Here is a 17226-nt window from a genome sequence, read left to right as displayed (position 1 = left end):
TTTGTCTCTCTAAGGTGCCACTGGACTACTCATTGTTTTTAAAGTTACAGACTAACATGGCTCCCCCTCTGAGACCTTTTAAACCTGAAGTAGATGTTTAGGGAGACAGAATTTTAGTCATTTAATTTAGAAATTAACCGGCGCATAAGGAGGATTAATGTCACTTGTGAAAGGGGCATTGAACTTTGAGTGACGGGTGTATTCTGTATCTCACCCAAAGATATTGCCTCCCGCCGCACAGCACCTCCTAATTATTACAGAGCCCTTGGTTCAGTGCTGACAGAAGGACGTTGGCTATCGGCTGAATCGCTCACACAACTCTGCAGGTTATCTATAATGCTTCCACTTGAAAAGGGTGGCATTAGCATTTGTGTGTGGGGAAGGAATGCAGTAGCAAAGGTATTTTATCATCCAAAGGTGGTGCGAAAAGAATAAATTAAAATTAGATCATAAAACAAATGAGTTTGGCATCTTCTTCCAACATTTTTCACCCCACTGCTTTGTTCCATGCCATGTTATCCTCCTGGGGCGTTGCTATTTAGTGTTGGAGTAAGATGAATGCAAATGCTGTAGCACTAACTTACACCCCACAAATTTAGAAGCTTTTTTGAACAGTGGGAGAAATAAAATGTTTTCTTGGACTTTTTTCAGAGATTGCAGATAAAACTTTTAAATGTCTTGCGTCTCCTCTCCAGTCTGCAGGCTAGAAGGCCGGTACAGGGTATTGCTTCAGTTTCCTAAAAGCCTTCCCTGCGCTTTCTCCATCCCCCCAGTAATCGGGTTGCCATAGGATAATAGAGCACGCATATATGCTCAGTTACTTTCTAGAGCAATAATTGTTTTGCATTTGATTCATTTGTTTTGGGTGGGGAAGATTGGTTTGTTTACGACTGCAGACTTTTAAAGATTGCATCGTATAGGTTGTAAATACTAATTTTATCTACGTTGCAAAAAAGACTAATAAATCTTTGTAATCATTATGGTTAATATGAAATATAAAAATAGTTTGAAGTTTCATTTTGTTGGCTGTCAGATGCTTTTTTATTAGGCGCCAGTAATTTAATTGCATTGTTTTATTCTTGTTCCCTTTCAAGAGTCTTGGGTTATATTGAGTTTCTGTTGAGCTTTAAAGTACAGTATTATAATTTTATTCCTAATGAAATAAGCAATAAGTATTTCATTAGTAAGAAAGAATTCACTAGGTGCTATGTGTCCATAAGCAACAGGAAACTAGAAGCCACAGTGCATAACAGGCTGAAATTCTGCCTCTGCGTTCTTACTGGCATGAAGCAAAAGATGGCCAAGGAGAGAGTTGACAGAAGTGTAACTAAAATTGGGGGAGAAAAAACAACTGATGAGTAAATGCAAGAACAAAAGCATTGTTGGTTTTTCTTAACTCCTCTTCCATGCATGGTGATATAGCCATGTTGGTCCCAGGGTGTTAGAAAGGCCAGGTGTGAAAGGTAATATCTTTTATTGAGCCAGTTTCTGTTGGTGAGCAAGAGAGAAGTTTTTGAGCTTATGCAGAACTGAAGCAGAGGATCTCTGTGGACACACTCATCAACCGAAGTTGGTCGAATAAAAGACCCTACCTCACCTACCTTCTTTCACAATGTTAGATACTTGGTCATGAGCTGGTCTGAGGACGTCCTGTGAACTTAACCTCTTCAAATGGAACTTGTACCATTAAACATAAATCATCATGAATCCTACATGATACACTGTTGCTCTGTTCTAAAAGAGAAACTTAATTCTGTTGTTTAGATCAACCTGCTCCTTGGTTATTGAATTTGGGAGATGTAGGTAAGGTTGGCATGGGCTTGATTTTTCACCTGTAGGTTTTCATTAAGCAAATTTATTTTGTTATGGCTACTAGGGCTAAGCTTGTTCATGGTAGTGATTTCCGTTCTGACAACAGTGTGCTGGGCCACAGTCATCCAGAGATCGTCACTCTTCCTGCCCTGGAGCCAAGTTGAGCAATCTAATAAGACAAAGAGGGAGGGAACAGGGAGCAAACCAACAAACAATATTCTTTTTTTCTTTCTTTCTTTTGCTACAGACTGTCCCCAAGCCCATAGCATTGGAGCCCTGTTTTGGAAACAGAGCAGCCGTCCTCTCGGTATTCGTGAGGTTACCTCGAGGATTGGGAGGTATCCCGCCGCCGGGGCAGTCAGGTGAAAAATATCCTTATGCTTTGATATGTTTCTAATCTGCCTAGCTCTTAATATTGTGCCCATCGCCATGTTCTCTGGGTCTTACAGATTTATTCTGGGATGCATAAAATTCCCGGTCTGGGGGGATTTATTTTACAGAGTAGGTGATCTGATTTACTAAGGGTTAGAGACTTCTGTGTGGCTCTGGTGGGGTTGAACCTTCCCGCTCGGGTCATCCCTTGGAAATGGATGGGAGCAGCTGCAGACAAAGGAACTGCACAGTTGGAGTTAGGGTGAAACAATGAAGCCCTAAACAATCGGTTTGTAGGGTAGAGAATTTCTACTAACTGTGCACATGTTAGGCTTATGGTAATTGACATTGGATGCCTTTCTTGTCACTGCTCTCGTGCCACGTGAAAATGTAGAGCTAGTGAAAATGTAGATCTGTATACTGTGGTGTCTCTTTGTTTCCCCCGTAGAGTGTTTCAGGAAAAGTTAGGGCTATGGTTCATCTGAAAACCGGTCACTGGAAGAAGTACAGAGGGTCACAAGTGGCCGGAAATTTTCAATAGTTACTTTTTAAAAGGCTTCATTAGCACCAGCCCCACAAAAGTTCTCACCTGTCTGACCTTCAAAGGTCATTCCCTGCTCCTGTCTCTCTGATGGAGGCGTGGGACTGTAGGATGCTGTCCTCCCCACTCCTGTGGGACGAAATCAGGTTAGACAGTCTCCCAAAGCACCAAGCTTTTCCCAGCTCCTCAGCTAACGGTTCCTTTATGGAGAGCTGGGATACCAGTAGGCTCTAGAACACCTTTTGGCTCCTGCAAAATCCTTGTCTTTGGCAATGACTAAAATCAGTGGTGTAGTGAGGAGCGGAAGATGCAAATTGCTTCTGAACTCTAGCTGTGCACGAAAGGAGGGGAGTTAAGGATTGGGATTAAATTGAGGCCAGACCCTGAACTTCAAGGCTGTACAGAGAAAGGCTTTGGTTTTCTCTCACCTGTGGTTATTTCAGGAGGGGGGCTGTTTTTCAGACCAGGAAGGTATGGCTGTGGGGTGCTTGTGAAGCATAATCTCCAAATGCTTTGAGGAAATTGCTCGTCTTCTGGGGCATGATTACTTGCTTCAAATAGAAACAGTTTAAATGAAGCAAGCATGGTTTTTATTTTCAGAAGATGATTTTTGGTGGGTGATAGGATGCAGTTGCTTTGATGGGAAACCTACAGGGTACTCAGAAACAAGCTACTCTGTACTGTCAGGTTTAATCTGCAAATCAGAATGCTCCCTTTCCAAAAATAAATACGCACTTTTTGGAGCAGACTTTTATGTAACTGCAATTCAGAGACCTTCATGTCTGTAACCACCTTGATTTACTGTTTCAGGTCTTGCAGTGGCCAGCGCTTTAGTGGACGTTTCACAGCAAATGCCAATTGCCTACAAAGAGAAATCAGGAGCAATACGAAATCGGAAACAACAGCCCCCGGCACAGCCAGGAACCTGTATTTGATGCATGGACATCATAAACTCTCTCTCTAGGATTTTAAACACCAGTAACACATAGGACGAGGAGAAGGAGGATTTTAGAGTTGTGACACAAAAGAGACTAAAAATATATGGAAAACACAACTTCTTTGGACCCAGCCTTTTTTCCTCATGTACTTGATAGTTGGCCTTGTTGACAGTTGCTCCACTTCAGTTTTATTGATACCAGATTGTTAAACTTTTTTTCTCCCAGGTTTTAAAAATATAGATATTTCAGTTCCAGTAACCTCTAATCACTCCCACTGAAGGTCAATGTAAATAAAACAATACTATAAACACGAATGACGCTCAGGTTTGTACCTGGAAAGTGCATTGTAGTACATATATTTATCAAACTGAGCCAAAAAATAAAAGATGCAGCATTTCCAGGTAAGTCTCAGCCCTCGACACATGGAAACAATACTAAACTACAGAACGTCATTGTTTTCATTTCAGATATAATCATTTCAAAGATGTTTCTCTTTATTCCCATGTGTTCTCTTCTAAATACAGTAGTAGGGCTTTTTTTGTCATTAATGGTTCAGCTTAATATATAGCATCAAGATAGAAAAGAACGAAGCAAAGATTAAATATTGTACATTGCTTAGGCTGAACTTAATATTTGCAAGGTTGAATGTAGATTTCAAACAAATGAGTGTTTCTGTCATCTGAACCCGGTTGAAATGCATGCACATGAGTGCCTAGCCTGGAACACATCTAGGAAGCGAGGGAATTAGTGCACACAGGTTTTTACATAATTGTATTCCTATGTTCCTGTAAAAAATTAAATAGTCACCCAAGGCAATCTGTGCTGCTTGTAATGCATCATTTGTAGTCAGGGAAGAGAAGGGCATTTTCCCACCCAAGGAACTACTTAACCCAGTGGCAGTGTCTTGAGGGAAAAGTGGAATTGAATTCCTGTATCTTATGTGATATGCCAGCTGGCATAAATGGAAGTCGTGCGCACCTGTGGTCTACTACCTAATTCTTACTTGGTGTTCTCTTTTGAGTCCTCTTCTGCTTTTTTACCTTCTTGTCCAGAAAAAACAAAGGTTTGCACCCTGTCCGTGGTCAGAAGCGTTTCTTTTCAGCAGTGCTCTTCCTCGTAAGTGGGGGAGCGACTTCTCTGGGCCTGCTCGGTCTGCGGATTTTAATTTAAAAAAACATGGTAGCTCTGTTTGGCCTTGCGGTTGAATGTTCAGTCTTGAGTTACTGGCCTATGATTGTACACTCTGAAGTAGCTGCCTTGTGCCTGTGAGGGAGACTTACTGGCGATAGGATACCCTCAGTAATTGTAGAAGAGGGTTCGATGCAACAAGGGATTTATTATATTTACTAACTCTTTTTTTGCAGTTGAACCTCAAAATGATGCTGACAAGGTTTTTTAGACTCAAAATTAGGCCTGCCTTGTAATTGTTAGAATCTGACATGAGGCAGCGCAGATTCTCGGTATCGACAGTGCTTTTAAAGCAAAAGGTAACAGACTTTGTTACCACAGCCCAGGGTAGTGGTGATGTTGATGCTGACCGTAGATGTTGTGTTATGGTACCAAACAAAGAATAGCTATTAAATAGTAAACTTAGTTTCATTCAGAACAGTGGGGTCATTTCAGTTTTCAGTTGGGGTGCTATTTAGTAATTAAAAAACAGATAGATTGGGAGGGGGATGTAAACTGCAAAGTAAATATTGAATGTTGTTTGATGTTAATGCCCTCAAGCCATGATAAAACTAAAGTAACTGCGTCTTTTTTTTTTTTCTTTTGTGTCTTTGGGCAATCTGTATTAGCTCAGAGCTGCCTGTTTTATGCAAAACCTGGCATTCTTTCTTGGAGGTGTAACATTGGACTAGGAAAACAAACCACTGCACATGTCAGAACAGGGGTGGTGGGAAAGATTGTAATTTGGTGGGTGACACTCTGCAAAAAAGGACTCTAATGAACCTCCTAACAAATACAACACTTCCGAAAAAATTCTTGTTAAAAACACATCTGTTTTGTCAATCCATTTCTAAACCAGCAAGTTCAATGTCCTTGCCACGGGGGGCGAGCAACGATGTTGTGGAGTGAAGGTTTTTAGTCAACTTGAATATTAGCTGGTGCACAGATTACCTCAGACAGATTCATCTCCCAAAAGAACTTGCAACTTCCTTTGTTTTATAGGGCTGCCATAGGCTAGACCACAGCAGAGAAATAACACAATCTAAAATCCCTGCCTCCCCCTCCCCACCCCCATATTTCCTTCCCTCACAAATGGTCATTTCAGATGCAGATCTAGTATTCATAGACCCTTGCTCCATTATCCATCACACTGGGAAAACAGCCTGTCTACGATTCAGGAAAACTCTTAACCTTGTGCTGAAGTCTGTACTTACTCAGGACAGCACTTAAGCATGTGCCTAAAGTTACACCTATGCTTATGCATTGCCCTGAAAATAAATGCTTTGCTAAATGGGGACCATTAAGTGACATTATTTTTACTTTAAACAAATGCACATTTTGCTACCTTTTTCAGAGAACTGTCTTTTCAGATCACCGTGTCTCAATTGCTTATAGCAGAAGTGTCGCAAGAACGAGTTGAGTCAGATATTAAAAATAAGGAAGACAACAACATTTATAAATATTAAGTTTAATTGAGTCAAAACCTGTAAGTAGAGGAGTAAGACTTGAATATAAATGAAACAAAAAGATTGTTTAGGCTTTAGATCCCCTCTGTGTCTTACCTCCATCCGGACAAGAGAAAAGAGAACTCTCGTACATATCACTCAAGTAGTTTCATCCCAGTTCAAAATAAATTGAAGGGGAAGGGAGGGAATAGAGAGACGAAAACAAACTGCAGGTGTTTCATCAATGTACCACCATCAAAAGTGGATGATTGGAGTAGGGCGAGGGAATCATTTAAAAAAAAAAAACTGTATTCCAGGAGAGAATCTGTACATAAATGAAAAATAACACACTGATTTTGCACTTGTACATACACTATACAGTAGTGTGCAGACTGTGGGAGGAGTTAGTGTGTATATAAAACAGAAATATCTAATGTATTTTGTATGCTTTTTAGGAGATGTATGAGTTTTGTCTTAACTCCTTCATATGATGATTAGGTAACTTTCCAGAGCTTTAAAAAGTCATCAGATTAAATTCCTGGTATCTGGAAATATAAAGCAGGCAGGCATAACCTGACATTTTAATGTATTTAAATGCATTTCATTTGAAAGGTGTAAGCAACTTTGCTTATACAATACAGCTCTTCCATTTAAAAAAAACCCACTTAGAAACAGGTGATCTTTATGATTAAAACAGTCATTACGGTGAGATTATCAAGTCCAGTCATATGCTGTTCAAGCCTCTATCAATAAATAAATTTGTGCTAATAATTACATTCAAAATAATTTTCCAAGGTGTTTATAACCCTGTGTAAAATTTGGTACACTGTCCACTAGGAACATTTTTATTAATTGAAAAGGTTGGGGGAAAAGTCTGTTGGTGCCACTGAATGCAAAAATAGGCTAATTGAAACTGATTTTTGTTCCCAAACCTACTTTTTTTTCTCCAGAGTTTCATTTGGATTTTTTTAGCATATATGATAGGCTATAGACAGAGGAGGCAGTCATGTTGGTCAGTAATTTGTATACAAAGGAAGATTTCTGGGTGCACCCACTGCCATGTCTTTTAGAGCAGTCAGGTTAAAACCATACTGTACCAAAAATGCCAAAGTACAGATGTCCATGATGGCATAATAACATGTGAATTCTCGGTATGTCATGTACCAAATATGACGATATTGTCTAGTCAAAAATGACAGGCCATAAAATGCATATTGTGCCAGATATATACTTTCTTAAAGTTAGTGTGCATCTTAATATCTTTTGTTCTTGTATGACATTCTCTGTGTGCAAAACCGTACCAAAATATATATTTACTGGGTTTATAGCATGTTCTTCCTCAAATGGCTGTTCATCTAGCCAGTCCTCAATTTAGCTTAAATCAGTCTTTAATGAAATGTGTACCCCTACCACAAGGGACTGAAATAAGACATTAAGGTTTTTGCACAAACCAGTAAAGCCAAATAATTCAAAGATTCTGCTGATTCTCAGCCCTGAAATGACCTGAATGTTAGATTTTTTTTTTTCTCTTCAGACTGGGGTGTCACATGGAACTTTTAATCTGTTCTCTTGTCTTGGCCTACCACAATTCTTTAGGTAGTATATCTGTCCATATGCATGCTCCATCACTGAACTGAAAACAGAAACTGACTGTACATGTCAGGAGTAACTTTTAAACTAAGCCATCAGTTTCTATTGTAATCTCTGCCGGGGGGGGGGGGGGGGGGGGGGTTTCATCTTAAATCTTCCTTTAGTAATGCTGGTTTGTTTTACAATGGACTTCTAAAATAAGCTGAGAGATCCGGTTCTGTGAAGAAATGTGCATGTTTCAAATGCAAAGGTGCATCTCCCCCTCCATTTCAGAATGTGTACACACTCGCGTCTGCGGTGGGGTGGAGGCAAAAGAGCGTTAAGATGTGCTTTTACTTTTCTGACATGCTGTAGATAATTTGTCATAACTTACGCTTTCCGTTCTAGTTGCTTGAAATAAGTTTATCACGTACCAGTAATGCCTACAATAACACACACATTGCTTTTTCTGTTTCTGGATCAGGCTGATTGTTACCCACTTTCCTGTATCTTTCTAAACCAATAAACTACCTTTTGTGTGTCTTCCAGGTTCTAACGTCCCTAAAGACATTTCTCCCTGGTTTATCCACCCAGTTCAAAATACTCACCAGGGAAAAAAAATATACCCACAAATCTATTTGTTGTGGAGTATAAAATACATCAGTCCATTTAAAAAAAAAATGAATAAATAAAAATAGGTTTTCTGTTACTGAGAAATTTGTGCACACTAAGGGTGTGTCTAGACTACAGAGTTTTGTCGACAAAAGTGGACTTTTGTCGACAAAACTATACCTGCATCTACACTACCGCTGAGTTCTGTCGACATAACGTCGACAGAACTCAGCAGTTTTGTCGACGCTGGTAAACCTCATTTTACGAGGCATAACGCCTTTTGTCGACAGAGTTCTGTCGACAGAAGGTGTTATTGCATCTAGGTTGTGTCTAGACTACAGGGTTTTGTCGACAAAGCAGCTTGCTTTGTGACAGAACTGAATGTAGTCTAGACGCTCTTTGTCGACAGTATCTGTCGACATAACTTCTGTCGACAAAAGCCTGTAGTCTAGACGTACCCTAAATGTTCTTTACATTAAAATCCTTGAACTAATTTTGTCTTAATTTTTTTTGTTTAGTTATTTACAATCCTTATGTGTTCCAACTCAAGCTTAGTTTGTTAATATGTATAATTTAGCATTTATTGCATTCATATGTAAATACTGAGTAAGTATTGTAAACTATTTCATTGCTGGGGATTGTGGGTGTTATACATACACGCATTTAGGACTGCAGTTTTTTGGTATAATTTTTTTGTATTGTAAAATAACAGCTAATTTAAACAGGAACAAGAGAATTATGGGACATCAATGCATTTTAAATACAAATGTGAAGTACATGTACATAAATAAGTAAATAATGCAAAACTTTCTTCTGAAATAAAAAGTAGAAAATCTGGTTAAAATGTCTTCCTGACTTTTTATTTTGCTGCCTGTTTTTTCCCTCTTCAAGCAGACATGGGGGTATTTTTTTGCCATTTAGTCTGTAGAGAGAAATTGGGCCTATAGCCAGAGGAGGGCCGAGTTCTGTTATGTGCACATGGATCAGAGGGTTCACCTGCCCCGTGTAACTAAAAGCACTTTTCTTACTCTGTCTTCTCATTGTGTCTTAAGAATTTCAACAATGGCCCTGCCTATTATTCTTCAGATCAGGGCTACTTAACATGTGGCCTGTGGTTCGCATGCGGCTGCAGCCTGTTTGTTTGCAGCCCGTAGTGTAGTTTGAGTTTACACGGGGCTTGATGCACGGCCCGCAGGTGGGAGACAAAACAAAAAAGTAGTCAATATAATGGTCGTCTGTTGATATGCATTTTAGTAGTTAAATTCCTGGACTGTCATTGCTCATTAAAAGTGCTGTCATATAGGTGAAAATCGGGTAAATATTGCATTTTATTAGTATCAGCAGAACTGACTTAAATGGAGCCTGTGTATTGTGTAGTCTTGCCTTAATCTTTGTATTCATGCTGAAAGAAGCTATTTGCATATATTTGCATATATATTTTCATGTCTATGCAATCACACTTAAATTGCGGCCCTCGGCATGTGCTGTGAGTATCATTGTGGCTCCCCGGGCTTCCAAAGTTGAGTAGCCCTGCTTTAGATCTCGTTGCTTTGGACATGACCATCCTTTTTGTAGACTGCCATGACCCATGCTGGAAGGATGAAAAACCACAATAATCTATGCCCTGATCCACCCAGGCCTGGTAAGACAGAGGAGGAAACTGCAAGGTTTCCTTAGCAGGGTTTTTCAAGCACCAGCCTCGCTCTGGAGGGCTGTGGAATATGGAGGTCAGCTGGATTTCCTGGAAAGGACAACACCCTTCCAGATAGACGACCTCCTTGCCGTTCTGCTGTGGATCCGTCCTCTCCCTAGGAGAGTTGGGTCTCCATCAGGAGTCAGGCTTTTTATCTGCAGGACCCAGACAGAGGCTATATCACTCTGAGCTGTACTGCCTCTTACTTGCATTTCCATCATGGGGGATGATGGCACAGAATAATGTTTGCCCTGGTCCACCTAAAACTGATTCTGAAGTATTAGGAGAACAGAGCAGTGCTGTGCTTTTGTCCCAGAAATTTTGTGGTTTCTGTGTGAAGGGCTTCTACCAATATGCAGATCAACTGGGTTTGATTAATTTCCTTCCTCAGACTCACTGATCTGGAACTTTATTCTTTAGCTTGCCTTCAGCCTCCACTGTGCTTCTGAATGTGGTTCTGGTTATCTACAGTTACGGATGGCCTTTGCTTTTCATTGTAAGAACAAATAAGTAAACTAAGAAGGCACTGGCAGGAATGTGTCTTATTGCGAGTGAGGCCAGACCTATACTCCAGGGGAAAGTTTGATTTAAATAATATAGTTGGAGTTGCTGTACTTTATGCTGAATTTTGGTGCTGTTCCGGCAGCAGGAAGTCAACAGGAGAAACACATCGACTTCCTTTACTCCTTGCAACAGTGAAGAGGACCACAGTCAAACGGAGTGCCCTCCGTGTTTGACTTAGCAGGTCTTTATTAGACCCACTAAATCAAATGCCAGAAGATCAACCACTGCAAAGTCAATCTTCCTGTTTGTATCGACATGGCCTTAGTAACACTAACTTGTTATTTCTGTAGTAAAGGGATGAAGTAACATCTCAGCCGCTCCATTTCCCAGCCTCATGGCTAGTTTCTCCTGAGTTCTTACAAGCAAATCAATACTTCCTACAGTTCAGAAAAATAATTTGATATCCAGGGAGACTACATTTCTTTAAAGATTCCACAAAACTTTGGAGCCAGCTGACAAATCGTGTGTGCACAAAAGCAGGGAAGCAAGAAAAGGAGACTTTACCATCTCCTAATCCTCTGACAGCCCAGAATGTGGTAGGCTCAGCTGTCTGAAACAGGGATTTCTGCAGAGCTGCAATCCGTTGTTCTCCATTTATTTTTATGTCCCTCTTCAACTTCAGATTAAGCACTGCTGAGAGGAAGCAGAGTTGAACCTGACATTTATGAAACATGAAGGTTTCCGGCAGCCACCTAAGATCCATTTGTGCTGGTTCGCTTTGCAATCAAGACAAACCTGGCAGTACAAAGTTGAACTGAGTGCACAGAGTTGAATAACTGTAGAGCTGAATTGGTACACAGTTCCTAAAATGCCACCTGCTGTGGCCAGAATTAAAGCAAGGGGGGAGGGAGAGTGGAGAACAGGGTATTTAAAGTTAATTCTGCACACCAGCTAAAAGCTGGAAGAGTGAGGAGTATTTCATTCCAGAGCTCTTTTGACTTGTGACATGGGAAAGAAAAAAAAGGAACAAGAATCCAAACATTTCAATGGGCTCATGGTTAGAATCAGCAGTCTGATGCTTTTGCTTGCTGTGTATTTTTTGTGAATACAATAGAGGGATCAAATCAAATTCTTAACATTCATCTTTCTTTCCAAGTTGCCATAACATTTGGATATAAGCTTCAGGGGGTAGCCGAGTTAGTCTGTTACAGAAAAAAACAACAAATGGTCTGGTAGCACTTTATAGACTAACAAAACCTGTAGATGGTATCATGAACTCCGGTCATCTGAAGAAGTGGGCTGTGCCCATGAAAGCTCATGTTTATAAAGTGCTACCGGACCATTTGTTGATTTTTTTGTTTGGATATAAGTTATCTACTGAAGGAACTGAGGCAAATTTTGCTTCTATTAAAAAGTAACCAGTTTAACACACACGTCCCACAAAAAGTCTGAATTTAAGTATTATACATAGAATGCTGGAACTGGAAGGGACCTTGAGAGATCAAGTCCAGTCCCCTGCCTTCACCACAGGACCAAGTGCCATCTAGACCATCCCTGATAGACATCTGTCCAACCTGCTCTTACATATCTCCAGTGATGAAGATTCCACAACCCTCCTAGGCAATTTATTCCAGCGTTTAACCACTCTGACAGGCAGGAAGTTTTTCCTAATGTCCAACCTAAACCTCCCTTGCTACAATTTAAGCCCATTGCTTCTTGTCCTATCCTCAGACATTGAGAATAATTTTTCTCCTCCTCCTTGTAATACGCTTTTAGGTACTTGGAAGCTGCTATCATGCCCCCTGTGTCTTCTAAATGAAACAAATCCAGTTCTTTCACTTTTCCCTCATAGCTCATGTTCTCTAGACCTTTAATCATTTTGGTTGCTCTTCTCTGGATCCTCTCCAATTTCTCCACATCTTTCTTGAAATGTGGTGCCCAGAACTGGACACAATACCCAAACTGATATCCAAGTAGAGCGGAAGAATGACTTCTCACATCTTTCTCACAATACTCCTGTTAATGCCTCCCAGAACCATGTTTGCCACACCATTGACTCATATTTAGCTTAGGGTCCACTAAGTCCCCTAAACCCCTTTCTGCAGTACTCCTTCGTGTTCTTCCTTTGTATTCCTCTGTACCCAAATATGTGGCTCTTCCATTAGTCACCTCCCTGACCAGCAGTAAAATATTTTTTCAGCACAGCTGTGGTACAAGCATTTGAGTTTCCTCATTAAAGAGAAGAGGGGAGAAAATCCATGTGTAGAAATGTGAGGTTGAAGAAAAGAGAGATCCCTTACTGTTTCAATAACATTGATGTGGAAAAGGTTTTCATTCTTCACTTGTATTTTTGAGGTGCTGAAGTAAGGGACTAGGATGACTTAGGAGATATTTCCAGAGCCCAAGTTTAGAGGGGAGACGAGGGTTCCTGGAGCAGGACGTAGACAGGACCACATGAGGAAAAGCCTTATTTACCCACCCTTAGATTTCATGCCTTGGGCAATTTCATAAAAACACTTTTGTGCTCAAGATCTCAGGCTTCAGCCAGAACTTGCCCTTTTCTCCTCCACTCCATGGCCTCTTGCACACACGAGACTCCATTTGCCGGGCTCCATTGCCCGCATCAGCCTGTCTATTTACCAGCATGGATGGTGGAGTAACAATTCCGCCCAAGGTTCTGGTCTCTCTGGTCAGGTGGACAAACCAGAGAAAGTTTGATTGGGGACTCCTTCCTCGCACGGCTCTCGTCAATGTCTGGTGGCAGGAGAATTCTCTCTCTCTCTCTCATATATTTTTGAGAGTTTGTGCATCTGTCCATCTGTCCGTCCATTTGTTCAAGAACGTCTCCTACACAGTAAGAACTAAGCCCACCAAATTGTCTAGGCAGCTTCCTCTTCTCCTAACTTACAGCAAGGTCAGGGGGTTGGGCTGTGGCAGGACGATGGGATGTGCCTGGAATTCGATTGTTTTCTGTAGCACGGGGGCTGAGAGGAGGGACAGTTGTGCTCTGCCATGGCCATAAGGGGCAGTGAGCGGGGGGGAGGGGGACAGTGACAGACCACAGCGGGGCAGCTGCACAAAGAAGAGGATGACCGGCTGTGATCTGAGCTGACTGTCTTGCTGGCCACCAGCCCAGATAAGTAGCCTGCCTTCCCTGAGGTTCTGCCCCCTGGCCCTCAGCTGCAGTCCTGGACTGGTGGGGAGGGGAGAGGAAAGCCCTCAGGCCAGGCAGCACAGCCTGCATCCCCAGAGGAGCTACAACTGTCCCCTGCCTCCCAGCATGGCCAGAGCTGCCCAATGCAGCCTTCTGGACTGGGGCCAGGGAGTGCCAGCAGGACCAGCCTGTGTAGCACTCCTACCTTGGGCCAGCCCTGGGGAGAAGCTAGTGCGTGGGGGTTGCAGCCCCCTGCCCCATGTTGGCCCCAGGGAGAAGTCCGTGAGCAATGTGCATGGCCCCAGGGATAAACTGGCGGGAGGAGAGGAGGGGTACCACCCCCAGCTGGCTCGGGGAGAAACCAGCAGCCACCTCCTCCTCCGAGTTCCCTCCATGTGTCAGTCTGGGGAGAGCGTGTATAGTGAGGGCCCCTATGGGCACAAGAGGAAACAGGGGTGAGTCCTGCAGGGGGGGTGTCTGCAGCAACAGGGCAGTGCCTGTGTAACCCCCACACTTGGTGGGGGTGTATCACTGTCCCAGGCCGTGGCACTTAGTCCACTTACAGCGAGAGCTAAGAACAAGGGAGCTCTGCAGCCTGAGCTGAGGGCCAGCTGGCTTTCTAGCTCGAGTTGTCGATCAGGGAAGCCCCGGGAGCCACAGTGATGCTCACAGCAGGTGCCGGGGCTGCAGCTTAAGTGTGGTTGCAGATACATGCAAATAGCTGCAAATAGCTTTTCACGCTGACGGGCATGAGTGCAAAGATTAAGGCAAGACGACACAACACGTAGGCCTCGTTTAAGTCAGCTCTGCTGATACTAGTAAAATGCAAGCGTTACCCCATTTCCACCCATATGACAGCGCTTTGAATGAGCACTTTTTGAAAGAAAATTGTATGCCAGCGTTTTGGGTGTTTAGCTTCAAACTTCAGTTGGTGCATTTCTTGGAGTGATTTTACTCAGAAAAAGTTTCCTCGCCAGAGTGTTCCAACCCATGGCAAGCAGGGAGCTGGGCGCGTCAGGCCGCACACACGAGACGAAGGACAGGTGCCCGGGAGCCTGTCGCTCTGTGTGGGATGGAGGCAGGGCTGTCCGGCCATGGGGCTGGACACAAATGTGGCCAGTGTCAGCCAGTCAGCACCACTCAGCCTCTGTCCACAAGGCAAAGCAGCCAGCACTTCCCACGCCCCGGTGCTCCTGGCACCTCCTCTCTGGGGGCTAGAAACACCAACACCCTGTGCCCGTCTGTTCCAGCCAGCCCGTCCGCTTGTGTCTTTCAATGCGCAGCGCTTGGGAGACGCCTCGCCGTTGTAGGGCGTGTTCAAAGGGTCCCTCCTACGCAAGGGCTGTGTGTTGAGCCCTGCATAAGCTCAAACCACACCAAGGCCCACAGATAGGCTGCAGGGGGCCTGCAGGCCAGGTGGTGAGTAGCCCTGCTGTAGAGGCTCCTACACTAAGCTCCAGAGGCCCAGGTTCAAATCCACCTGTAGGTGGTTACACCTGTAGTGCCTCAGGCTAAAAATAATGTTGCTTCCCCAGGGTGGGTTTGCCACCCACAAAGCAGCCCGGATGCAAGTGCATGTTTGTACCAGGATGAGCTGCCCTGGCTACATCGCCATTCATAGATACACCAACAGCCGTGCAGCTGTGTCCTGCTGCCCTTCCTATTACCTACTCGCCTACCTCATTGCTTCTATTGCAGCTTCTTCAAGGTTGAGTGTGGAGACCTCTAGGCTGAGTCTAGACTGGCAAGTTTTTCTGCAAAAGCAGCTGCTTTTGTGGAAAACCTTGCCCGCTGTCTACACTGGCCACTTGAATTTGCGCAAGAACACTGACCCATGTAAGAGTGTCAGTGTTCTTGCGGAAATACGATGCTGCTCCCGTTCGGGCAAAAGCCCTCTTGGGCAAATGCTTTTGCGCAAGAGGGCCAGTGTAGACAGCGCGGTGTTGTTTTGTGCAAAAAAGCCCTGATGGCGAAAATGGCGATCGGGGTTTTCATGCGCAAAACCACAGCTAGATTGGCACGGACGCTTTTCTGCAAAAAGTGCTTTTGGGGATAAGTGTCCGTGCCAATCTAGATGCTCTTTTCCGCAAACGCTTTTAACGGAAAAACGTTGCCGTTAAAAGCATGTGTGGAAAATCATGCCAGTCTAGACGTAGCCCCAGGCTGGGGACACTTAGCCAGAGGCAGGCACAGCCCCTGTCCCCAAGAGACACTGCCAGCCAAGCCATCGCCCAGCCAGCCAGCCACACACAGGCCGACAGTGACTGCAGTAAGCAGCTGTTTGTTTTGGGCCCAACCCCCGTAAATTGCCCAGTGCTCTCAAATGGGCGACCAACAGTTTCCAGTCTTTCTTGTGAGCAATTACCTGCAGCATCCTCAAACCTGGCTGGGTGCGGGCGAAGGGTTGGGGTTGAGGTGTGTGATGGAGTTTGGAGGCACAGGTGCTGGGAGGGGGCTTAGGGCTGGGGTATGAGGTGGGGCATGGCACTCACCTCTGGCAGATTGTGGGTGTCTGCACAGTGGGGCTAAGGCAGTCTCCCTGCCTGCCTTCCCTCCCCCCCTGCCATTGCAGGATTTGGCCGGCACGGTTCCCTGCAGCCCCTGAGGGGAGGCGTATGTGGGTTTGCATGCTGCCCTTCACTGAAGCCAGTGACCTGGAAAGCGGGGGAGGGGGGGGATCTGTGGCCTCCTCAACACGAGGAAGAGGTGTGAGCCATTTCTGGGTTCACAAGCCCTGAAATCCCCCCCCCCCACACACACACACGCCTCATAGGGCTAAAGTCAATAGCTCCAAGCCCCCCCACACAGCCCCATCCTGAACCATGGGACTAAAACCTTGTACCCTCCCCCACTCAACTCCAGTGGCTGAAGCCTAGGCCCCAGCACCCACACCTGCCCCCCCCCCCCCACACTCCCTGGAATTTTTACGGCATGTGTGTGGGGGGGGGAGGGGCTCAGAAAAGAAACCGTTGAGCATCCTACACTAAGCGGGTCGTCCCTGCCCTGAGTGGTGCACGACCCCACGGTGCGCCGAAGGGAGCGCCGGCCCAGTGGGCGGGGCACCACCCTTTGCCTATTAACGTTACGCCAAGGTTAGCAGTGACGACGGGCTCATGCCATGACCTGGGCGACCGCTCCCTCGCGCGCCCCCCCCCCACCCTCATGCTGTTAGCGCCCCACGGAGGCCACGCGCATGCGTTGGCCTAGAGCACGACACCGTGGCACAGCTCTGAGGCGCGTCTCATGGGCTGGCTCCCCTTCCAGACCCACATGGCTCTGATCTTGGCAGGGGTCCCCTTGGTGCCGCCGTAACACACATAATAGCCTTATTGGCCACCTCAGCATTTGAGCTGGGTGATGCACCTGCCCCTTCCCTCCCCATACCAAGCAATTGCCCGCAGGTAAAAAGGAAAACAACT

The 17226-nt window shown here is 44.4% G+C and overlaps 1 protein-coding gene across 2 annotated transcripts in view; it reads left to right on the top strand.

Moving 5' to 3' along the window:
• ATRN (attractin) overlaps positions 1 to 9300 on the top strand; it is a 225780-nt gene extending 216480 nt beyond the window's left edge. For both annotated transcript variants that reach the window (XM_075931018.2, XM_075931019.2), the window contains exons 28-29: positions 2060 to 2174; positions 3536 to 9300. In XM_075931018.2, coding sequence (XP_075787133.2) covers positions 2060 to 2174; positions 3536 to 3660 — 240 coding nt within the window. In that variant the 3' untranslated portion in view covers positions 3661 to 9300. The remainder of the gene's footprint in view (positions 1 to 2059; positions 2175 to 3535) is intronic.
• Positions 9301 to 17226: the final 7926 nt, after the last annotated feature.

This window comes from Pelodiscus sinensis, chromosome 4 (assembly GCF_052426305.1).
Source record: "Pelodiscus sinensis isolate ZL-2025 chromosome 4, ASM5242630v1, whole genome shotgun sequence".
NCBI classification, from domain to species: domain Eukaryota; kingdom Metazoa; phylum Chordata; order Testudines; family Trionychidae; genus Pelodiscus; species Pelodiscus sinensis.
This window is presented reverse-complemented; position numbering and strand designations above follow the sequence as displayed.